Source organism: Neovison vison, chromosome 5 (genome assembly GCF_020171115.1).
Source record: "Neovison vison isolate M4711 chromosome 5, ASM_NN_V1, whole genome shotgun sequence".
Taxonomy (NCBI): Eukaryota; Metazoa; Chordata; class Mammalia; order Carnivora; family Mustelidae; genus Neogale; species Neogale vison.
In genome coordinates this window covers 158346508-158371497 of record NC_058095.1, presented here as the reverse complement: position 1 = coordinate 158371497, position 24990 = coordinate 158346508, and the positions used below count along the sequence as shown (strand labels likewise).

At 41.2% G+C, this 24990-nt stretch overlaps 2 protein-coding genes across 10 annotated transcripts in view; one reads left to right on the top strand and one right to left on the bottom strand.

Moving 5' to 3' along the window:
* Window positions 1-23437, top strand: part of CCDC168 (coiled-coil domain containing 168) — a 28934-nt gene extending 5497 nt beyond the window's left edge. Inside the window, exons 4-7 of the mRNA XM_044250311.1 lie at window positions 1813-6188; window positions 6780-11830; window positions 11948-20900; window positions 20991-23437. Of these exons, the coding sequence (XP_044106246.1) occupies window positions 1813-6188; window positions 6780-11830; window positions 11948-20900; window positions 20991-23437 (20827 nt within the window). The remainder of the gene's footprint in view (window positions 1-1812; window positions 6189-6779; window positions 11831-11947; window positions 20901-20990) is intronic.
* Window positions 1-24990, bottom strand: part of BIVM (basic, immunoglobulin-like variable motif containing) — a 119552-nt gene that overhangs the window by 84588 nt on the left and 9974 nt on the right. For 4 of the 9 annotated variants that reach the window (XM_044250061.1, XM_044250070.1, XM_044250062.1 and 1 more), the window contains exons 1-3: window positions 17397-17443; window positions 13631-13760; window positions 1855-2251 (exon numbers count right to left, since the gene is read on the bottom strand). The exons of 1 other annotated variant lie outside the window; for it this stretch is intronic. The gene's annotated coding sequence lies outside the window, so the exon portion shown is untranslated. Of the gene's footprint in view, window positions 1-1854; window positions 2252-13630; window positions 13761-17396; window positions 17466-24990 lie in introns of those variants that run through there. 4 more of the 9 variants (XM_044250074.1, XM_044250064.1, XM_044250067.1 and 1 more) reach the window with 4 other exon arrangements.

The following is a 24990-nucleotide window of genomic DNA, read 5'->3' as shown; positions in this document are numbered from 1 at the left end:
TACAAGGTAGATATCGGACCCAAACCCCTTATAAAAGGAAAAGCAAAGTTTTTAACAAGATACTAACACACCAGTCCAGCAGCATATTAAAAGGATTATACACTATGATCCAGTGGGATTATTCCTAGGAATGCGCAGTTGGTTCAACATATGAAAGTTATCTAGCATTGTTTTATTATGTCTAAAAACACAGTATTACATTGCTGAAATACCTGTCTTGCATTTCAGCTTTCCTCTTTTTCCTGAAATATGCAAAAATTAATCCTTTTGATGTATTATATTTTCACTGTTTGTTCTACTTTTTAAAGTGAATAATCACATTCTTGTCCTGATGAAATTTTTACCTAATTATGTTTGGACACTGCTGTTTTATTGGGGTCACTTGATTCCCCAGAATGTTTGTTTATCTTACCTTTATCAGTTTGGATATTTTAATTCTCAGGAAACCATGATTCAAACTGCCATTCTAAGAGAATTTATGGTATCATCTGATAGGAAACCCTGAGGTAGACTAGGCTGTAGAACTGGTAGAGAGCGCGCTCAACAACTTCATTAAGGTCCTTTCTCTCCTTTTGCCTTTCTCAGTTTTAGTTTTATCTTGAGGTGAGTAGAAAGCTGGCCCCTAGAGTTTCAAAATCAGAACTGCAGTGTCCAGAGGAAGTAAGAGGTCATTTCTTCCTGTGTCTTTCTTAGGAATGGGGCAACTTTTCCCACAAGTATTCAAAAATAATTGCCTTATGCTAAGACGAGTTCATGCCCATTCCTAAACTAGTTACTGGGAAATAAGATGGTTATTCAACTTAGCCTGATCATTGGTGTAGAATAGATGGTGGAGAGTCCACTTTCATGATCATTATTCCAATCCAAAGTTGTGCTGAGAAGCACTACCCTAAAATGTAGGCCTTTCTCTCGGTCAGAAATAAACAGCTGTTAAAATAATCTGGATATATTTAAAGAAAACACTTATTTATGGTACTGGACCTTCTTCTGTTGTATCTAAATTTTCACAAGAATATTTTTATCCGTGTCAGAACTTTCAGAGAGCAGAAACAAACTGATATTCTTTAAAAAATGATATGATCTTTTAAAAAATATTTTACTTATTTGAGAGAGAGCATGACAGCAAGTGCATGAGCAGGGGGAGGGATAGAAGGAGAGGGAGAAGCAGACTCCCCACGAGCAAGGAGCCCCATATGGGGCTTGATCCCAGGACCCAAAGATCATGACCTGAGTCAAAAGCAGATGCTTAATCAACTGAACCACCCAGGTGCCCCTGTAAAAGGCTATAATCTTAACCTGCAACTTCTTTTTTTTTTTTAATATTTTATTTATTTATTTGGCAGAGATCACAAGTAGGTGGAGAGGCAGGCAGAGAGAGGGTGGAGGGGGAGGAGGAAGCAGGCTCCCTGCCAAGCAGAGAGCCCGATGCAGGGCTCAATCCCAGGATTCTGAGATCATGACCTGAGCTGAAGGCAGAGGCTTAACCCACTGAGCCACCAGGTGCCCCTTAACCTGCAACTTTGACTCACTGTTGTCAAAATTAGACTTCGGATGGGTTTTTGAGATTAGAAAACATCCCTCATTCTCTGAGAAATGAAACTAATTTACTTCATTTTGTTAGTGGATTGATTTATGAATGAATGAAACTAGGTTATGAATTATTTTATAATGTGGATAATGGCTTTTCAATTTACCCTTCTGTTGAGCTATGTTTTCATATACTATATTGGGTTTCCGTAAATCTAGAGAGAGTTCTTATCTGAAATATGTCCTAAGTGACAACTCATTTACATACTGTTTTCTTATATTCAGAATTAAAGACTCTTCAGAAAGAACAATTTCTTCATCACTTACCTCTGAAGAAAATGAAGGTAACTTTGAAGATAGAGTTTCAACATCAAATGAAGTAATATGGTCAAGTACCAGTGAAAGTAAATATCAAGTAAGTCACTTTAGTGAAAGTCATATGATATCTTCAAATGGGACTAGTTCATCTTTGTCACTATTTCATTCGGAAGTAAAGAAAATTTTTCCAAGCCATGGAGGGCATCCAGAAAATGAACATGAAACAATACAGTTTTCATCCAAGAAGTTATTTTCAATAATGAAAACCAACAAAAATAAAAATGTAGTATTTTCTTCTGACTTTAACTTTTCAAGAAGTTCTAGAATCACTGTAGAAAGTGAAGATATCGATGTGGCACCATGCCCTTCTGCCCACTTATTTCTTTCTAGGGACCAAGTCAGACTTCTGGAAGAAAATGTGAGAAATCAAATTGCTTTGAAATCCAAAACTACATTAGAGAATAAAATCACTTATCTGTACTCAAGACTTCAAGAATCCTTGATCCAGAATCAACGTTCTGTCAGAATGGGTATTTCTGCCCAACCACAAGATTCTTTTTCAGGACAGAATCCTCCTCAGAATCAAGATTTTTATGAAACCAGATTTACTAGTCAAGCCCAACAATTTGTTAACAACCAAGAATCAGTTAATAGCCAGCCTGATATCATGGCCAGATACTTCGCGCTACCTCAGGATTTGATAAGGAAGCCATTTTCCAGCATCATGCAAGACTCCTCCCAGACCCAAGATATGGACAGAAACCAACATTTGGTCGACGTCTCATATTCTGTTGAGACCCAAGATTCAATCAAGGGCCAAGAGTCTGATAAACACTTCAGTGAGGCCCAGTATTCTGTTTGGCTTAAAGATTCAAACAAGATTAAATATTTAATTAAGGAGCAAAATGCTATTTTTAAGAATGCCAGATTTCTAGTTTTAACTCTAAGTCCAGATTCACTTGCAGAAGGGGTGCTGCAGATGGAGAGTGTAAAGCCAGGGGGACAGAAACAAATCGCTTCATCAGAATTAAGTCAGTATTCTGTATATGGCTCGGGGCTTCTTTCACCTATCCTTAAAAGGCAGAAAAACAGGAGAAAAGCATTACACAGTACGAGTAAACTTAGTCTCAAAGTTCCATCTCGAAAGTCAAAGAAAACACCAACTCCATGGGTATTTCAAATGACAGTATGTCACACTTCAAAACCTAGCAAGTTAGGATGCACGTATAATGCTAAGGAGAAAGAATTACATCAAAGGAAAGGTATATCAGATACGGCTTTGCATCTCACTTATGTTTCCAAGCTTATTCCTCCCTATGTTAGGAAGTATTCTAGAAAAAAACTAGTGAAAGTCATGCCAGGTGTAACAGGATGTAGACATTCTCTGTCAGCAGATGCAGAGAATGTCGATCACCTGGGGTCTCTTGAGAAAAGAGGAACCTCGGGCAGCACTAAAAATATAAAGCAGCATGACGGAGAAAATAAAGGACAAAAAAACATTTTACCAAAAATCCCACCTCAGCTAGAACCGTCTTTCATGGTCAATACTTTTCAACTAAAATCACCTTGTTCTTCCTTGATAGAAATGACCTGGAAGAATAAAGAGCTTCATAGAGACCCAATTATACGAGCAAAGGAAATTGGTATTGCAGAGTTTCATGCCCTCAATAGTAAAAAAACATCTGACCTGCATATTCCCAAGCAGGAGGCCCCTTTAAAAGAAGCTTTATTAGAACCTTGGCAAAAATGTGTCTCCTCTACGGAAGCGGAATCAAACAGGAGAATGAAAACGCAGGAGGAGCTAAAAAATACAGAGAATTCCCATCTTCCACTTTCAAGTGGAGAGAAGTTACCAACTAGTTCACCAGAAACGAAAAGGGACTTTCCACATGGAAACATACAAAAGCAAAAAGATTTTCTAGAAATTGTTCTGGAGACCTCAGAGGTTAATCTGCTCATTTCACTGGGAATCAAAGAGCATAAAACCAGTGAACAATTAACAAGTGTAAAAACTCAAGAGAGTACAGAAGATGTAATTATGAAGGAAAAGAAACCACGACTAACACTTCATATTACAGAATGTGATAACCTGAGTGAAAGCGAGGGACTGGAACATGACACGAGAGACAACTTAAAAAACATGCAAGGTAAAAGAATATCTGCTACACTTCACAATGCCACTGACACTATCATTTCTGAACCACTTGATGTGGAAATGCACAGCAGATTAAAAGCCAAGATAGATACATCAGCAACAGGGGTTAGTCATTCAATGGCAACGAAGAAATTACCAGATGAAAAGAAAGCCTGGGATGCAAAATACATTGGGAAGAGATGTGTATCGAAAAGGCCACAAGAACATGACAGAGAAGAACAACAACAAACTTGTCAAGAAGCATTTCCACAGCTGACACAAGATTTCAGCCTCAGCGTGCAACTGAAGCAGAAGCCCAAGTACGTCAGATTTAAAATAAAACAGAGCAGTTCAGAAAGTAGAAAAACACAAAATAAAGAGCAAGAGGTGCAACCACAAACTCTTCCTACAGGAACAATTCTGGGAACTAGTCCATGCCCCACGACGGGTCCATTTCAAGTTGAGGTTAAGCAAAGCAGACACAGACCTACAGGCAGAGGAACTGCAGATCCAGAGAATCCTCTTCCAGGGCTGGAGAACTCTCGAGCTGGCAAAGTTTTGACTGAAACAACAGAATGTGGTGTCCCCTTTGGTGGAAGCCCCAGGAGGGTAACAGAGGATCATATTACAGAAGAAAAGGCAGACCTCCAACAAGTTTTACCTGCAGCTGCTCTGAGGTCCTTCATTATCCATATGCTTCCTTTCTCATATTTAAAAAGACAGCAAATCAGAAAAAAATTATCAGGTGCAAAAGGGGTACTCCGTCCCAAATCTACAATTCTGAAAGTAAAGAAGCCAACAAATTTACTGATGCCTAGTATTAGTAGGCATGGTACTGCAAGTCTTAGGAAAAGATTGAGCGGCAGTTTTAAATCCTTAATTAAAGAGATGCTGCAAGATAAAATTGTGGCAGATGAGCTTGTGAATGTTACTTACCCTCACATGTCTGTTTTGCCTTGGATTAGAACACAAAGCAGATTAAATGCAGAGAATCTCAGTCAGACCAAGCTAAGACAAGAGAAATCCGAAGAGGAACGGATAGAAAAGTATTCCGATTCTATTAATAAAGGCAGTGGCTCTGGCCGCCACACACTAGAAGCTACCCTGCAAGACGAAGTGAGAGGAGACAGAGAAGCTCCAGCAGAAGCCGTCCTGCACGAGAGCCGGGGCCTCCCATTGGATGCCAAGCCAGAGAAGGAATTCAAAACAGAGGAAGCAATACCTCCACCAGTTCCATCCTTGGAAACACTTATGGAGTCTGTTTCCTCTCCCGTAAGAGATCTATTTCATGTTGAGAATATGAAGGAAAGCCCAACAACACAAGCCGACTTACAAGGCAGTGCAGATTCTGAGACGCCTCGCCCAACATCAGAGACACCTCTCCTAACATCAGAAAAATCCCTGGCTGAAGACCCTTCAAACCAAACCAGAGAAAGTGATGTTCTAGATTATGGAAGTGATACAAGGGAAATGGGTTACTTTTCTGCAGAAACAAATTCTGCAGAATTACCAAAAGATTTACCAACAACCTTTCCAGAGACTTTTAACTGCCACATGCCTATTGCAACTCATTCCAAAATAAATAAAAACAAAGTAAGATTCTCATACACAGAAAGTTCAGTGAAGTCTAGACCTGTAGATTCAAAGACTGTGAAGTCATCAATTTCACAAGTATTTAATAGCACGGGTCAGAGAAGGACACTGGACTCCAAATGTAAGGCAAAGTTGGAGAAGATCAACCAAGCTAATGGACTGGTATACGAATTTTTAAATACCCTTTACTCTCCCATGCAGAGCTTCTGTCCTGCTCAGTTAAAGCAAGGGGAATTAGAGCAAGTGAGACCACGGTATGTTGATTTCTTTGACAAGAGCTATGCATTCCATAACCAAGAGGAAAAAGTGGAAGATGGAGAGGAAGTAGAGCCAAAAACTTTGCTAGAAGCAGCTTCACAGCATACCCAGTATGTCTGGCCCAGTGCCTCTCAAGGGAAGGAGACCCACCTTGGTGAATCAGACTCAGTGCTGAACTGTTTAACCCAGGAGCTGCCTGTTAGTGAGCGAGGTGTGCAGCACCAAGCATGGTTTGCACAAACTGCACTGCATACTGGCCCCCAGATGGGTCCTAGAGAAGCTGAGGAACTCAACAAAGTCAGCAAAACAGAAAATGACATAATAGTCTCTATGGGTCCAAAGATTCCACCTCCCAAAGCAGAGAACTCATCATCTGATATACGGTTGAACACCATGACAGAGGGTGGCTTACCATATGGTGGAAACCCTGAGAGGGTACTGGATTCTGATTTTGTGGAAAACCATTCAGAGTTACCTAAAGATTTGCAAGTGACATGCCTGACTTCTTTTGATTCTATTGAGCCCTTTGTTTCTAAAACTGAAAGAAAGAAAAACACATTAGAATTAGGAAGGAAGCATATAGCAGCAAGTCACAGGTACAGAACTATTGGGGGGAAAACGCCATCGGTTTTACATATGCTTAAAGGCACACAGAGCAAGGGACTGCGGCGCAATTTTAAAACAAAGATGAAAAATCCACAACAAAATAAAAACAGGGCAGATGCATCTCTCAATGTCATTCAGTCCAACATGCCTATTTTGTCCAACACCAAAATGAGTAGCAGGTTGAATGTAGGGACAGATATGCAGAGGATAGCAAGACTTGATTATATGCAGCCAATGCAAGACAGATTGCTAAATGGAAGAAAAGTGTGTGGCCCAGATTATATTGTGAGTACTTTAACTGACAGTGTGAGAGATGAGAAAGAGGAGGAAGGGAAACATGAAACTTTACCAGGTCCCGAGAGTAGCCGAGACTTTATATTCAGTGCATATCCGAAGAGTTGTGACCTTGTCAAATCAGATGAGGACCTGAAGCAACTGCGAAGTATAAATACTCAGGTACAACCACGAAAACATGCTTCACAAACTATTTTAGGTTCTGCTTCATGCCCCATATTGGATCAGTTTCAATTTGAAAAACTGGAGAGTTATGCCAGGTTTTTACCTCCAAAGTCAGGGGGAGCAAAGACGGATGAAAGCATTTTTTCTACAAGAGAATACCATGTCCCGTCTGCTGCAAATCATCAAAAGGAAGACGCTGGTGGCATTGAAAAGAAAGACACAGTGACTTCCGATTCCCGCATACCTGCTTTATCTACATTCAGACGAAAGAAAAATTTTAAAAAATACTCAGGCATGAAAACTTTAGTGAATCTCAAATGTGGAATTTTAAAAGCAAAGAAACCGTCAGTTTCATACATATTCAGTATGACGGGTGGTGTTGGCCCAAACCACAGAAAAGAATTGGGCTATAACTCTATAGCCAAAATGGAAGAGATGGCTCAAGGTGAAAAAGTGGCGGCTAAAATACATTCTTTCATGGATAGTGCACCTGAGGTTAATATGTATAGCAAGACAGAAAGAGGAAAAGGTATGTTAGGAGAGAGAAGTCTCATTTCTAAACAAGTAAAGCAAGTCCTATCACCACAGGAAGAGGATATTACTTCAGATGACACTAAAGAGAACAGTCTTCAGGATGCAGAAGAAGAAAGTGAACAGGAGCCATTAGAAGTAATTCTACAGCACAGCCAACACTTCGAATTCTGTTCCGGCCACAAGGAAGAACTTGGGAACCAAGGAAGTGGGAAAATTCTGTTTATTACTGAACAAGACATCTCACGACAAATGCTGCCTCCAGATTCAGGGCAGGGACAGAAGCCGAAGAAAAGCTACCAGACACAAAGTGGTGCAACATATACAGTAAGTTCACAGCTTCCTTTTCTAAAGTCAAAGAAATCACTATTTGATCAAGTTTTAATGGATCCTAAGTGCCCACTTAGGACAAGTGACCTAAGTGTTGGGAGCCATAAGGGGGAATTTTACAGTCATGATAAAGAGGAAAATGCAGAGTTTATAAAAGATCTACAAGCAAATGTCCTGGAGTCTTTGCTCATCTCCACACCTGGTCTATCTGAATCTAAACTGCAGAGAAAGACATTTACATGTAGAGCCTTAAAAAATAAAATTAGTCCCAGATGTGTGATTATGAAGGCAAAGAAGTCACCAGTTTCACCAATATTTAATATCTCAGGAAGTGGTTGTCTAAAAAACCTACGTCCAAAGACCCTGAAATCACAGATTATTGACTTGCTAATTCATATAAAATGCTCTGGGATCCTGGAAGATCTTATTGCAGAGAGAAGGAAAGGATCAGCACAAGAATTACCAGCAACAAGTCTGGAGTCTTGGGATTTATCCACACTTGATTTACCTGCATTAAAAAGAAAGAGAAGCAATTTAAAGTTTATAGACAAGAGAACTAAAATGAGTCTTGAATGGGTAACTTCAAAGGCAAAGAAGGCAGCGATTTCCCAGACACTCACTGTCACACAATGTGGCACACCCAGCCAGAGAAGGCAACTCACATGCAACTTCAAAATCATGATGAAACAAGGGAAACCCACGGCAGACATGACCCTAAAAGCCACCTCCTCTCCTGTTCCTGTTTTAGTTGATGTGAAAATGCATAACAGAATAAAAGCAGAGTCTGATGTGTCCTGGAAAATGAGATTCAGTCACAAACTGCAACAGCAGGAGGAGTCAGCAGTTAGAGAGAGAGCCTGCTATGCTGACTCCAGTGATCGGCGGGGCCACGCCTCCAATGACACGACGGAGGTCAAAGACCCGTGTGAAGAGGCAGCCCCGCGGAGTTCTGAACACCCCAGCTTCATTGCTGGTAAAATGAAGGAGCTTTACGTTGTGAAGTCAGAACTAGAACTAAAGAACTCAGCAAAGATAAAAATCCCAGAACCACTTAACACAGCCCTGGAGCTGCAGCAACAAACATTTCTCACACAAAGTGTACTACAGTCTGTTTCTTGTTCTATTTTGAATTCACTTCCCTTTGAGAAGCAACCAAAAAGAACAAAAACACAAAAAGGCTTACGATATGCAGAGAGTCCAAAGATTTTATCTGCAGTGCTAGAGAAATCAATTCCTAAATCTGTAATTGTTACAGCACAGAGTGACATCCTAGCTGAAAGAGGCCCTAGAAAGGAACTTGCTCGATCTCCAGAGGAAAAGATAAGTTTGCAAAAGGATTTACAAGGGAGAACCCTAAAGGGCTTTGATTTCTCCCTGCCAGCACCGTCTGAATTTGAAGGTGGGAGAAATGCAGCACGAATCCCCAAGTCTAGAAACGGGAAGGCACAAATGGCATCAATTTCAAAGACAATCAACATCGCTAGGTCTGGTGCTCTTAGCCACGGAAAGGAACAGGACGTCGCCTTGGAAAACACAGCCAAAGAAACACCTCAAAGTATGTCAGATCTATTTTTGAATACCTTCCCTTCACCTACACCCGTTTCACCTGCCATCAAAACACGTAAAAAAGTAAAAAAGAGAGACCTGTTAAGAAATAAAAGCACTATCATACAGCCAGAACAACATGAAGGGGAAAGACTCTGTCCCTATTCTTCTAATAAATGGAGCAGCTCAAGCAGCACATCAGAATCAAGATGGCAAAATAGAAAAGAAAGAGAGGGCGACAGAGTTTTATTTGAAGCCGGTCTACAATTCCTGTATAATACAGGAAGGAGAAAAGATCAAAATATGCTTCTTATGGAGCAGGACGTGCAACAACCAACACTGGTTTCAGAAAGTAAATTGGAAGCTACTTGTTCTCCTCCGATTCCATTTCAAACTGAGGAGCTGAGCAAGACTATCCCACCACGAGAAGACATACCAAATGGAACAGGGCAAAAGATTCCATTTCCAAAATCAGGGAAAACAACATTCGACTACTTAGTTGATGAAACAGAGTATAGTACTGTGTCTGACGGGAGCCCTGCAAGGAAGCTAGATGTTCATGTTGCAGTTTCCCTACAACCTGAAGAAGAAGAAGATGTCATAAAAACTCCAAAAGTTATGAAACACAGAGTTGATCAAAATATCTTACCTACCAAATCAGGGAACACAGTACTTGGAGATCCAGGTGATAAAAGGTCTGGAAGGAAGAAAAGTGGTCCCATTGCCAAGAAACATAGAATGCTGCAGAGAGATTTACTAACAACATCCACAGTATCTCTTTTATTTGACTCCGAAAATCAGGAGAAGATATTAAAGTTTCCAAGAAGGAAAAATCGTAGGGGTCCCAAATGTGTAACCAGGAAGGCAAAGAAGCTTCTTTGTTCACAGATGCTTAATATCACTGAGGATGATAATCTCTACTGTAGGAAGGAACAGGACCACAACTTAAAATCCATAATAAACGACATGCAACAGAATAAAAGCACAACAAATGCATTTTTGTCTTCCATGCCTGTTTCAACTGATAACAAAATAGATATTGAAATGCATACCACATCAAAAGCAGCGGCGGGTCAACCAAGATTAATACCATACAGCTGTACTTCTGCAGAGCTAGGAAAATCAGCATGTGCTGGGGAAGTGTGGAAGGCCAACTCAACTGAGCCACAAAACAGATCAAGCAACACAATGAAAATGAATGTGCACCATGAAAAGGAAGAGGAAAATATCCAAAAAATATTATCGGAATCAGTTCCACAGTATAAGCAACACTTCAGTTTCAGTGCCCATCATATGAAATACCCTGGTTCCTACCAATCAGAATCTGAACTGCATAATTTAGAAGTCAGAAGCACTTGGAATTTGTCTTGTGCAGCACAAAAAATAAGGCCAGAAAAACACTTTAGAGGAACTATTTTGAAGCCCGTCTCTAGACACATGATGAATTTTCAAGTTGAAAGAGTGAAGAAGAGTCTTCATACTCAAGAAGGAATTAAACGTGTGGGAGGAAGAAAGACTCCATTTCCGAAAGCAAGGAAATCAGACACTGGTTTGATACAATGTGGTGTTCTCTGGGATGGAAATCCTAGGAGAAAATGCGATAGTTGTATTTTTAAGGAAAAGGCAAAGAATCAAAATGACTTAAAATATTCAGATTTTCCCAGCTTTGATTCATATGAACCTAAAAGCCAGAGCTACACATTAGAGTTTTCAGGCAAGAAAAGTATAATAAACCCCAAGCATGTAACTTTGAAGGCAAAGAAACAACCAGTTTCACAGTTGCTTAATATCTCAGGATGTTTTATAGGAAGCCATAGAAAGATGAAGCGGTGCAAATTTCAGTACAAGATGAAAGTGAGGCATTGGTTTGAAGGTGTGGGCGAGGCATCATTCCTTGCTACTGTGGGAACTAAGATTCCACCACCCAAGTCAGTGACTGATAAACACCCCTTCAAAGCAACAGCAAGGGGCACTCTGTATAACAAAATACTTCATAGAAATCTGCATGGTCGTATTACAGAGGAAAAGGTAGAGTTACAGGAAAATTCAGCCACAACTTTCCTGGAGCCTATAGATTTCTTTTCACCAATTTTATCTGACCCTGAAAGCCAGATAAGCACAGTACAATTATTAGAAGAGGAAATCACATTGAACCCCAGACGTTTAACTCTGAAGGAAAAGGAGCCAGCAATTTCACAATTACTTAAAATCAGAGGGCGGTTTACCACAAAACGCAGGAAGAAACTTGGATCCAGTTTAAAAAACAAAATGCAACAGATATGTCAAGGTAAAAATGTGGCTGATACATTTCCAAATACCATGTACTTCACATCAGACCCCTCTGACATTGAAAGACAAAATAGATTCAAAATAGAGATGGACAGAGCATCAAGGTTTAGTCATGTACAACCCACACAAATGCAGTTGCCAATTGAAGGGCTACTGATTTCACAACCACTTAATCCCACTGGTCATGCTGCTTTAAGCATTAATGAACAACAGGAAAAGAAGAGAGACAGAAAGAGAGAGAAAACTGCATTAAATGTGGACCTAAAATTTGTATATGAGTCTATGCCTATTTTATCACACATCACAATGGAGCAGTCACCTAGTACCTGGGGTATCTATGAAGACTCTTCTGAAAAGAGACATGCCCTAAATAAAGCAGGTGCTAGTTCTCCTTATGCCTACACACCTATGTATCCTAAAATCATAAAACATAAAGCTAAGGCAAAAACAGCAGATGTGACAAACACTGTGCATACCAAACGGATGAGACTGAAGGCAAAGAAGCCACCTGTCTCCCAGCTGTTTCATACTATAGGTTGTGGAATCAGAAGAAACCAAAAGGAACCGAGACATGAAATGAAGAAACAGAAGGAGTTCCAGCAAGATAAAACCATAGCAGATTTATTTCTGAACACTGTTTGTGATTCTGGATCTCTTTCATCTCAAATTAAACAATTTACAGAAGGAGAAAGGGAAAAAGACAGGCCAAGAAAGCCGATTTACCTTCTTCCACAGGTAGAGCTGGTGAAGTCACTAAACAAAAGAAAAATATCATCTTCACAGTCCACTGATATAAAGAGTACTATATCAAGAAATATCAAAACACTGAAACAGTGTATTAGAGAGCAAAAAGACAAGGGCCGAATCGTTTTACTCGACATTCTCCCACAATGTAGAGATCAGTTAGTGATTAACCAAGAAGTGAAGAAGGAGCTTGACCACGTGAAAATAGGAGTAGCTTTGAACAGAGAAGTCCACCGTGGTCTAGCTTCCCAGAAGAGGGAAATCAGTTACACTGGGTTAGACGTCCCAAGAATCAGAACACATACAGAATGTGAATTCCTTATTGCACAGAGAGCAAAGCACAAAGATGCAGACGTAGTCAAACATTCAGTTTCAGTTCCAGCGGGGAGAAGAGTATCCAAGAAAACCAATGTTTCAGTAAATTCAAAAGGACGGAATATATTTCTTAAAGAGTTGGATGCTTCTCAACAGATGACTCACAAGGACAAAGAATTCCGGAAACAAGGAAGTATTTCACTGACAATTTGTGGAACTTTTGCCTTCCCCATTATGGAACCTCCTCATTTGAAAAACACAGGAAAGGTAGCTGAGGAAGATACGTCCACTAACAAAAGGACTATTTCACATCTATTGAGAAGAGAAGGCATAAAAGAAACCGATACCTCACGAGGTTCAAAAGGACAGAAGTTTCTTTGCACCAATCGGCGGGTCCGGCAAACTATGTCTGCAGTGCAGAAAGGAGAGGGGAAACCAGATGGCATTCCTGAAAGTATTGTGGATTCTGTGTCTCGTCCAAATAGAGAGCATCTTCAGGTAACACAGGCAGTAAATACAAAGAAAGAAGACATAAGCACTCCTATAAGTTTACATGTAAATCCATGGAGAAAAGAGCAATCAAAGTTAATGGATATTCCATTAAGATTAAATGGATGGAAAATGACTTTTTCTGAAAAACTGAGGGCGAAGCAATTCCATAGTTCTAACCAGAATAAAGAAAATATTCTGGAACCCGTTTCTTCTTGCCTATTGGATCAACTCTATAATGGAAAGCTAAAGAAAAAAGTCTCAGCAAAAGGAAGGAGTTCAAAAGTTTTGAGTTCAGTGGTAGACAAAGCATTGAATGAAGTAGATACTCCAGTAGATCAACCTTCTATTAACTTGCATAACAGAAGAAGAAAGGAACATCAAAAAGAGAGTACGTGCAAGGTTCTCCAAACATCAGTTTCTCATTCCTCAATGGATATACTTCAGATTAAGTTGCCATGTGTAAAAAAAACATCGAAGGCTCCAACATACCACACTGCAAATACAGAAGGGATTGGCTTGCATGTGGAGGGAAACGAAGAGCATCCAGAATGTCTACATCATACTTCTCCAAAGTCTGCGTCTCACTCTTCGAGGGATGTATTTCAGAGTAAGACACCATCTGAAAAGGAGGCATCAGAAGAAGTAGTTGGCACTGTGGATTACATTCCAAGTACAGAAAAAATTAGCTCACTCTTTACAGGAAAAGAGACCAAGGTGCAGACAGATGAATGTAAATCAGCTATAAAACTGTCAAGCTTGTGTACTTCCTTGCCATCTCTGTCACATACTAATGTGGATTCGAGAATAAGAGTAGGGCAAGAGAAGTCAGGACTACCAAGGAGCTGCCTTCCACCGCTAAAGCGCCAGGTGTCACCAAGTGTCAGGAAAACTTCATTTGCAGAGTTCATTAATAGAGGGAGCTTAAGCAATGTAAGAGAATCAGAACATTTGCCACAGGGAAAAAAGGAAGATGGAAAAAATGTAGTATATGTGAAAGACATAATGGGCGTCAAATGTGTCGCTTTTAAAGGAAAGAAAACACCTTTTAAACACACACTGCATGGGAATGCACCACAGTGGAACAACAAAGAACAAGAGGAAACGATGCAGAAAGAGAAAAGCGACCTAGAGATAGTTCAGAGCAAACGCCATGCTTCCATTCCTCCTTCACCTCGTGTGGAATGGGATCCTGAAATAAAGCAGGTGCTCTTGCGAGGGATCACAAGATTTTGTCTTCCGTCACTGCCGCTCCAGAAATTATCAGATGCAGTGGGAATATGCGAGGAATCGGCTGATGATATTTTAAGCAGTATAAGAAAGGCAAAATATGTGCCACAGAAAGATAGAGGGGAAATGGCCTTGGAAGCAATCGGGCATCCCAAAAGAATAGTTTTGAAGGCAAAACAGAGTTCAGTTACACAGGAATTACAGTTGGACATCAAAGAAAAAGTGAAAGAGATGCAGAAAGATAAAGATAAACAAGATGGGATTTGGAGCAAATCTTGCGTTTCCATCTCTATTCCTCCGGACTCAGAAGTGGACACAAGAATAGAAGGGGAAGATGCCTTGCTAATAGAAGCAAGATCTTCTTTCCTACAAACAGAACTCCAGGAGTCCTCAGATACAGGAAAAATAGCATACAAACAGGCTATTTATGGTGATACCTCAAACAGTGTAAAGGAAGCCAAGGAACATGATATCATGCAGGAAGAAGAGGAGGGAGTAAGAATGATTAAAGTCATACTTTGGAGGAAAAAGAAATCAATTTTACAGGAAATCCAGCTGGACATCAAAGAGCAAGAAGAGAAGAGACAAAAAATTAAAGGTGAGCCAGATGTCCTTGTGACCAATACTAGCACTTGCATACCTGCTCCTTCTCATTTACAATTGGATACAAAAGTAGAAGAAGCAGACTATGTAACTGAAGTAGCAAGATGCTCTCTTCCAGCACTGTCACAGCAGAAATCATCAGATGCAGTGAAAAGAGCAAATGAAACGTCCACTGATGGTGATCTCACAAGTGATGTACAAGACGCAAAAGAACATACACCACAGAAAGAAGAGACTAAGGCAGAGAAATCAGCCAAGAGAGACATGATGCACCCAAAAGGTGACGGTGTAGAAAGAAACAAAGCACTAGTACAGGACATACCGTTGAATCTTAAAGAGCCCGTGAAAGAGGATCCAGAAAGTGAAGAGCAGGGGAAAGTGGATGAAGGAGGTAAATGTGAACAAGAAGTAGTTCTGCCCACAAGCCGGGCTTCTGAATCTTCTCTAACTCACCATGAATTGAACACAGGAATAGAAGGGGAAGGAGACAGGCAAGGGATAACAAGATCTGCTGTTTCACAGCTCCAGCTCCAGAAGTCATCGGATGCAGGGAAAAGAGTGTATGCGGAGTCATCTGGAGATGATATTTCTAATGATGTCAGAGCAGCACCAGAGTATGAGCCACAGGAAGGAGAAGATAGAAGAAAAATAGTAAATATAAAACACATAAGGTATCCCAAAGGCACAACTTCCAAGGCAAAGGTATTACCACTTCCACATGTACTCAACCCCTCTGGGGGTTGTGACCGCCGAATTTCAGAAGTACAGACAAGCATGAAAGAAAAATCAAGATACATACAAGGAAGAAGTGAGCTAGATAAGGTTCTGACAAGACCTTCTCCACCTCAGTTTAAATTAAACAAAGGTAGAGAAGGCAAGGAAGAGAAACAAGTAACAAGACCCTTTCTCCCAGCCTCATGGCAAAGGGAATCATCAAATGCAGAGAAACTGCAGTATACAGTACTACCTTTGAATGCTATTTCAAACGATTCGAAAAGAACAAAATATGTGACACAGAGAGAAGAGGATGAAGAGAATACTTTTGAGAAAGACATAATGCATTCCAAGTATATAGCTTTGAGGGCAAAGAAATCACCCCTTTCCCTTATACTCAAGACAAAGAAACTGCAAGTGAACATCAAAGAACAAGTGAAAGCGGGACAAGAAGATAACAAGGAAACCGTTGTGCTTCGGAGCAAAATCCATCCTTTTCTCACTTCCTCAACTCGTCTTGAGTGGGTCACAAAAGAGGGGGAACACGAGCCAGAAGTAATAAGAAATGATGCATCACATCTTGAGCTCCAAGAATCGTCTCCCCCAGGGCAAATAGCATCTGCAGAGTCCCCTGATACCCTCGTGAAGAAGGGAATACAATGCCCACAGCAGGCAGAAAGGGGCAGAGCACAAACAGAAGCCAGGAATGACTCGGTGCAGCCTCAGGGCTCAGATTTGAAGACAAAGACGTCACCACCTCCTCATGAATTCCGTGTCCCTGAGCACAGAGAGGAACCTCCGTGTATAAAGGAGAAAGTAGAAGAGGAGCAGCAAAGAATGGGAGATCCCGGCGTGGCTCTGACAAAAACTCCTCCTTCCACACCTCCTCCATCTTACCACAGCTTGGACACAAGAACCAAAGTAGACACAGACTTGCCGGCAATGACAGGACTCTCTCCTCCACAACTGCTGTGCCCCAAGTCGTGTGTGGGAAAAACCAGATACGCAGATTCCACTGAAAGCACTAGATCATGTAATATAGTAATAAAAGCATATCAACATGTGCCAAAAGCAGAGGGAAGGGACAGAGAAAAAATAAAAGGTGGGAAAGGTAGAAGACTCCCCCGAATAATTACCTTGACAGCAGAGACATCCCCATTTCCGCATCTACCCAGGAGAAAGAGGCTACCTTTGAACATTAAAGAGCAAGGAAAAGAAGTGCCAGAAGACCAAGGTGAGCCAGAAATGGTTCTGAAGGAAACCTGTGCCTCCTTACTTTCTCCTTCTTCTCCGAAATGGGACACAAGGATGAAAGAAAAGGAAGACACGCTAAGAATAACACAATCCTGTTTTCCACCACCAAAGATTCGAGATCCATTCAGTTCAGGCAAAAAGCCATATACTAAGTCATTTGATGTGTGTGGGTTAAAAGAGAAGGACAGACTCAAAACAGATACTGAAAACAAAGTGGTCCCAGCACCTATGGCTATGAGGGTAAAGGAATTATCACTTTCACCTGTACTTGATACCCAAAAATTGCAGGGAAAATTTCAAAAGCGAGAGAGAAAGGTGCAGAAAGATGAAAAGGACCTAGCTACACATCTGGAGAACATTTGTACTTCTTTACTTACTCTACCATACCTTAAATTTGGTTCAAGAGAAGGAGAGGGGTACATGATGAGAATTACAAAACTGCCTCTCCCCCACCTACCGTCCAGGGAATCACAAGACGCGGTGAAAACAGTATATGCAGAAACAACTGACGGAGAACTTTCAAACCCTGCAGAAAAATGGAAAGAACACGCATTACAGAAAGAAGTGAGGGATAGAGAGGAAAACGTGGATGTGAATAGTAGCGTGGGTCCCAATGATAGGTATTTAAAAGCAAAGAAATTGCCTAATCTACTTAGATACAATCTAAGTGACCTTCGATGGAAAACCAAAAAGCAGGAGGGAATGGCTCAGGAAGGTCGGCGTGAGCCAGGTGCGGCGAGGCTGACTAAGACTTGTCCTTGCCGAGCTTCTCTCCTTCACCTCAGCACGAGTCCCGGAGAGGAGGAAAGGGGAAGGCCGGCAGTCACGGCCCGCTCTCTGTCCTCAGGCAGCTCCCAGGAATCATCAGATTCTGAGGACAGGGAATGCACAGAGCCCATTACCGGGGATATTTTGATCAGTCCACGAAAAGGAGAGCGTCATATGCCCCAGAGAAAGGAAAAGGATGGAGCAGATAGAGTAAACCTCGGGTTTCCCAAACATCAAGAAGAGAGGATGCAGGAAAGCGAAGATGAACCAGGTGAGGTTGTGTCCGGCTCTTCCTCGTCATTATCATCTCTCCCTCCCCTGCAGCCGGATAAGGAGATTCAGGTAGGTGAGGAACTACCAGGACCTGCAAGGCCTGTTGCGGAGAGAGAATCAAATACCAGGGAAGTAGTACATACAGAAGCAATCCGTGGTGACGGCATTCCAGACAGTCAAAACGAGAAACAGCTTGTGCCTCGGGAAGAGGAGCAGGACAGAGAAAAAACAACAGATAGGAGAAATAGGACCCAGATCACAGATATAAGTTTGAAATCCAGGAAATCACCTCCTTCACTTAGGCTCCACAGAACAGAACTGCATCTGAACATTGGAGGGCAAGAGCAAAAGAAACATGAGTGTCCAGGTAAACCAGCCTGTACAGTGCTAAGAAAAATTTATGTTTCCAAACCTCCAGCTGAACTCACACAGGATAAAGGTATACAAGTAGATGAAGGTAGGCTTGGGATTCAAAGACCCTCTCTAATTCCACAAATGCTTTCAGCAGTATCAGATAGAAAGAGGAGAGCAGATACAGGGGCAATTTGTGCTGTGAGTGAAAGAGAAAACAAACAAATGTCACAGAAAGGAAATAAGCGTGAAGTGAAAACAGTAGATATGACGATCAGGATGCATCGCAAGGAGGCCCGGCTCTTGTCAATCTCACACATCTTTAACACAAAGGAATTTGTGTTGAATATTAAAGAGCTAAAGAAAAATGTGTACAAAGGTACAGATGAGCTACCTGTGGTTTTGACAAGGACCTTTTTTTCTGTTCCATCAGCCCCTCCCCTTTCTCTAGATTCAGAGAGCAAAATAGACAAAGATGTGCCAGGATTTACAGGATCCTCTCCTGCACAGCAAAATCTCCAGGAATCCTCAGGTATCCAGAAAACGGGAGTTACAGAGGTAGTTGCTGGTGATGGGGAAATTGTTAAAAAAGCAGAACACTCCGTACCCCAGGAAGAGGCAGTGCAACAGTGGGCCTCAAACTTCCTGATCAGTGTACAGAGAAGGAATGATCCTCCACGAGTCAAATCCGAAGGAGATTTGAGTCAGTTAGTTTTAAATTCACAGCATGAGGATGTTTATTTAACAGGATTTGGTACCAGAAGTGGGAAAAGGCTGGAGTATTTCTTTACAGGGCAAGAGGTTCAGCCAGAAAAATACAAAACAGAAACTTTCACTACATTTCTTTCCTACCCCACCAGGGAGCCCACTAAAATTGGAAATCTGAAGAAACAAACTGAAGTAATGAATAACTTAAAGCATAAAATGAGTCCTAAGGTTTTAGTTTCACCACCAAGGAAAATATCCAAGGAAATACGTATTACATTTGGTGCCCCTGTAAGTGCAAAAGGATTTTCTCTTTCAGAGCAAGTTGCCCACCCACAAAAAACTTTATCAGAAGCATCTCCAGGATCTGCAGATTCATATAAATGGGATAAGCCAGAGAACAATGTACACAGTAAGGATAAAGGGAGCAGAATGCTCTCTCCCAGAGTCTCTGCTGCACAGACAAAGGGATCACTTGAGAAGACGAGAATCTCAGCGACAGGTGCCCCCCCAGGTATAGAGAAACAAGAGATTGTGGTGCAAAAGCAAGTGGTGCTACCATCGGAGAGTGGACATAAGACCTGGCTGGACTCCAGCTTTTCTCTGAAGTTCCCATTTCCAAATGGAAGGCAGAAGGCACCTTTGGAAAGAGATGTATGCAATGAAACTACAGTGTATCCTAGAATACAAATACTACCAGGAATCCACGTGGATATTACAGTGTTTGATACCATAGGAGGGAAAAGAGAGGAGGGATTGCCAGGTCCAGAACAAGAGGAATGTATTCTAGACTCACTCCAGGAGTCTCTTTCTTCCCACTGGACTTTTCCACTTCAGTCTGGAGACCTGGAGGGAAAAAATAAGACGGACACAATCATTACTATAAATCTGGAGCAAAAAACATTAGAAGTGGAAGAAGGGGGATTAAAAATAGACAGAAACGTAGCTATCCGCCTGGCAGTGGACAAGACAGAAATGCATCAACACACCATGGTCAGGCTGGAGGAGAACAAGAAAAGGGACACAAGCAATACCGTAAACCTGAACATTCCATCTCTAAAGGCACAGGAATCTCAAATTAACACTCAGGTGATAACTCGTGTAGAAAACGCCTGCCCAATCAGGCAAAAACATAAGGAGCTAGAAGTCTCGGGTGCAAAACAAAATATTCAGCCACAGAAATTGTTTCAAAAACATGTTCTGGATTCATTTTACGCCTATATTCCTCTTTCTCTCAAATTTAAAGGCTGGAAAGGCAGATTGACAGTAGCAGATTTGAAAAGAGAATTGAGCCCCAAATATTTAACCATGAAAATCCCAAATCATCCAATTTCACAGATTCTTCACAACACGGGACATGGCACTCCAAGCAATAGAAAGAAATTAGAGTATGACTTGAAGAAACCAAAGAAAATAGTTTTGCAGAGTGAAGATGCCTCAGGAATATTTATCAGAAATCTTTCTATTTCTGCAATGAGTTCATCTCAGACAGAAGAAATAGTAGACTCTGAAACAAATCGAGAAAGAAAAAAGATACTCTGTTTCTCTGAATTCCAGCAGAAATCACCAAACACTCAGGGGAACAGCTCAAGCACTGTAAAAGAAGGGGACCAGCACTTTATAAACACAGCTCCACAGGATTCCCAGCCCTTTGTGGTGGAGGGGCAATGCAAGCAAAAACTCCCCAGTGTCAAAACAGAAGCAAATCTCCGCAGCAAAACAAAAAAAAAGATTTTCCTTCCACAAACAAAAGGAAAAAGGGTTGTTCCAGGGCATGATAGTTCAAGGACCATGAAAGAACCTGACGTGCTTATGACTGAAGATGAAGAAAAGGCACCAAAACCCATTCTGACACCAACAGAGGGTCTACTCATGTCTGACCATCTGAAGGACAATGTGGACGCCCACATGGAGAGTACCCTAATTATGGTTATTTCCCCTCCAGGTCTAGAAGTACCACAACATGGGATTCACCCATTCAAAACCATGGAGAGTGGCTCATGCCCTCAACAGGGGGGTCAGAGCAAACCCATCCAGGACGCAACCACACAAAAGGTCCAGCAACAAAAAACTTTTCCAGGAATTGGGCCTATGGCATCCCAAGTTAAAAGTAACGAAATAGAAGGAGTGGCACATAGTATAAGTACAGAAAGTTTACTTCCTCTTTGTGAGGCAATTAAGAGTGTCTTTGAATCCCAGATAAAAATTATCCATGACAAAATTTGTGAAGATATACTGAAAAAGGTAAAAGCCCCAAAACCCGATGATTGGAAGTCACCGCCATGTGCAGGGAGCCCAGATACAACATCCACAATGATACCTCCCAAAGTGCAGCCAAAGCCCATTTTAAAACGTTTTACTCCCAAAGAAAACAATAAGCTCATTAATCATTTTGAGTCAAAATCACTTGAAATAAAACTGAATCTGATGCCAGAGACGGCAAAACAATCCTTCCAAAAGATTAACTTTTATCTAAAACAGTCTGTTTCAGAAGATAACCGTTGGAGGCTATATCCAAGACATAAAAAAATGTGCTTTGTGTCTCTAGAAGGGATTGATAGTATAGAACTTAACTTAAAACAGAAATACACCAAGGATTCACTGCCTGTCAGGGGAATGAAGACATTGATTGTCAGTGTTTCAAGGGACAGCAAAGAGATTACAAAGTTGAAGAGTATCAGTAAGCTAGAAAGTAGAGCGTCTTCAGTGACTTCCGCTAAGCAGATGCCATTGCCTCATATTCTTCAGAACTACTCAGTAGAAGAAGAAGACAAGCTGTGCATACACTTTTCTATGAAAACACTGGAGATTCAAATGAAAGCCTTTCCCAGAATTGTAAGAGAATCTTATGCAATGGCCAGGCCTCCGAATATAAGGAAGCCTTTATCTAAATGTATTCATTCTGGTTTCAAAGTACCAAAACGAAAAAACAGAATTTTGTTACTTTTTGAGGAAAAGTCTCTTCATCAAATAGATCTTGATTTACAATATAAATACCTTCGTTTTCTCCTGGGGCTTCCGGTCGGACATATATTCCCAAAACCAGCTGCACTTCCCAAACATACTCTTAAGTTAAACACGGTAGCAACATGTGAAAATGTAGGTAACAGGGGAGAAAGTGATGGTCGTCTCTGCATTGATAAAGAACTGTCAGAACAGCATATCTCTTCCAAGAAGCAAAGTCCTCATGACAACTCAAAATTGAGAAAATTCCTGGAGCCACCGCTTGTGTGTGCTCCTGACCCCAATCAACAAGGCACAGTGGCGAGAGATACTACAGCTCTTTCAGAGTTAAAATCTCACAGGACTCTGGAAAAAGATAAGCAATGTCATGTATGGTTTCAAGAAACAGATACATGCAAATGTTTTGATTCAAAGACTCAGGAAAGCACTCCCAGTTTAGTTGATTCCCGTTCAACTCAGATTTCTGAAGATTTTACCCAAAGTCAGACAGATATTGAGAGGTCAGCCAAATTGGAGGAATTCTTAGCTCTTGAAGCACGTGAGAGTGAAGAATGTATGTTTTTAGAAGCCAACCCTTATTTAAGTCAGGAATCACGAAACATTCTATTTGAATTACAGAAAGGCATTCCTTTGGAAAATCTGTACAAGATGAAAAAAAGGAAAACTAATTTGAACCCATTGTACAGGGAAGATTCGGGTTCCCAACATGTAAGAGGCTGTAGTAAACACTCCTCAGTCGTCACACCTTCCTATGAATCCCACAAAAGCAGGAAATACAGGTCGTCCTCTAAAATGCCATCTCCTGACTGGTTGGGCCATGGTTCATTAAATGCTATACAAGTTCCGTCTAGATCATCTTCTGCTCCATTCAGTGCAGAGAAGGCTTCATGGACTGCAAGGTGCAGAACCAACCATTCTTTAGCTCCCTTAACAGAATCAAATATCAAATTACATCTTGCAAAAGGCCAAGGCAGACCTCACAGGCATATGGAAAGCAAAGAAGGAAAGAAGGCCAAAATTGATCTGTTTAGAAAGAACAACGTTCATTGGGACTGTGATTACAGTTATACACGGAATAAAGAGAAATGCACGAGAAAGAAGAAAGTCCGTAATTATGAGTCAGAAAGACCAAATTACTGCCCAAGCAAACCTAAGTTACCATCAAAGCTTCCTCAAGAGGATATCAACTTTCATTCTGAAAGAAGACAAAACCAGCCATTTTTTTATGCCTGTATACCAGCAGACTCACTGGAGATTGTGCCCCAAACCATTCGCTGGACTATTCCCCCAAGAACTTTAAGGAAAACAAACTTCAGAGCTCCTCTGGTGGCAAAGCTTTCAAGTTCTTTCAATATATGGACTTCACCCAAAAAGATTTTGGAGTCCCTCCTGGAGTCCTTCAGTCCAGTTCGTCCAAATTGGTATTCGCACATCTAGATTCATCTGAAGTGGAAAATTGGTTGCTATTGTGTTATTCTGTGAAAAATAAAATCACATAAAGTCAAATGGTTTCTTCATGAACTGTTTTCTAAACTGGTATATTTTATTTCTGCCGTAAATTTGCACCGTTTTTCTGGAGGACAGGATGGAAGAGCAGAAGACTTTGGGCTTGATCCCACCATGCGGTGGGATCTCCTTTTAGTTTAAGCTGCTCCTCGTAATCCCCCAGGAGAGGAGCAGGGACGAAGAAGCCCTCTTCCCATCCCACATGATGGCTGAGGGTGCGACTGAAGAAAGGGACCCTGTAAATGAGATTGGGAGAGAGTGACCAGAAAGTTGGGAGGGCATAGAAACCAAAGGGAGAGAGTTTTAAACAGCAGTGAGGGTTCAACAATGTCAAAGGTTACAAAATACAGGTGTAAGTATTGGTTTTGAGGGACCGTATTCCTGTGATGATTTTGTCCCCCTCTTGGACCTGAGCGGCAGCTCATTGGCCTGCACCTGATCACTGTCTGCCACCACTGGGCCACCTGGTCATTTCAGGACCTCAGTCCGGAGCACCTGCCGCTGTGCAGGAACGTCCTCTGAGGGGCAAAAAGTCATCCTGAAGAACTACCAGGGGAAGGGAGACTGCCTCCCAGTGTACCTGCACGACCTGTCTGCCCATGGCCACCTGCCAATGTATTTCCCTGCCCTGGGCTTCAGGGCCTCTGGCTCGGGGGTACCACAGGCTCACCTCCTGGTGCAAGTGACTGATTTGTGTCAAAATGCTAATGGAGGGGCACCTGGGTGGCTCAGTGGGTTAAGCCTCTGCCTTCGGCTCGAGTCTTGATCTCAGGGTCCTGGGATCGAGCCCCACATCGGGTTCTCTGCTCAGCGGGGAGCCTGTTTCCCCCTCTCTCTGCCTGCCTCTCTGCCTACTTGTGATCTCTGTCTGCCAAATAAATAAAGTTTTTAAAAAATACTAGTGGAGAAATGGATGAGAAGTAGATAAGACAAGTTTGGCCATAGATTGAAGTTCGAGGGCTGCATGAGGGGTCCACAGAGGCCCATCCTACTATCCTTTTCATGTGTGTTTGTTCAATATTTTGTATAATAAAGACAATTAACATATTTAATCTGATTGTCAAACCCCATGGACAGATCTCATATATAAGATGCAAGACCATCATTCTGATGACAGAATCTATTAAATTGGTTGTAGTGCATGTCTTGGGAGGTAAAGTCTTTCTATTGTTAAATATAAAAAACAAAAATTTCATTATTTCTATCATTAACATAAAAGTTGTATGTAAATTGTATAAAATTATGTACTTTGCTTGGTTAAAAAAATGGAATATTTTGCAATTGTTTATTTTATTAAGCATGCCCAAATATTCCAAGCATAGTAAATATGTGTTTTAAGAAGATCAAGTAGCATTTAATTTATAATAAAAGAAGCATTGTTATTCTATCATGAATATAATGGTGATATGAAAAACGATCATCTGTCTTTTCATAGTATTATCTACAAATATTTTCTGTATCTCCACAAGATAACTATTTTTAAT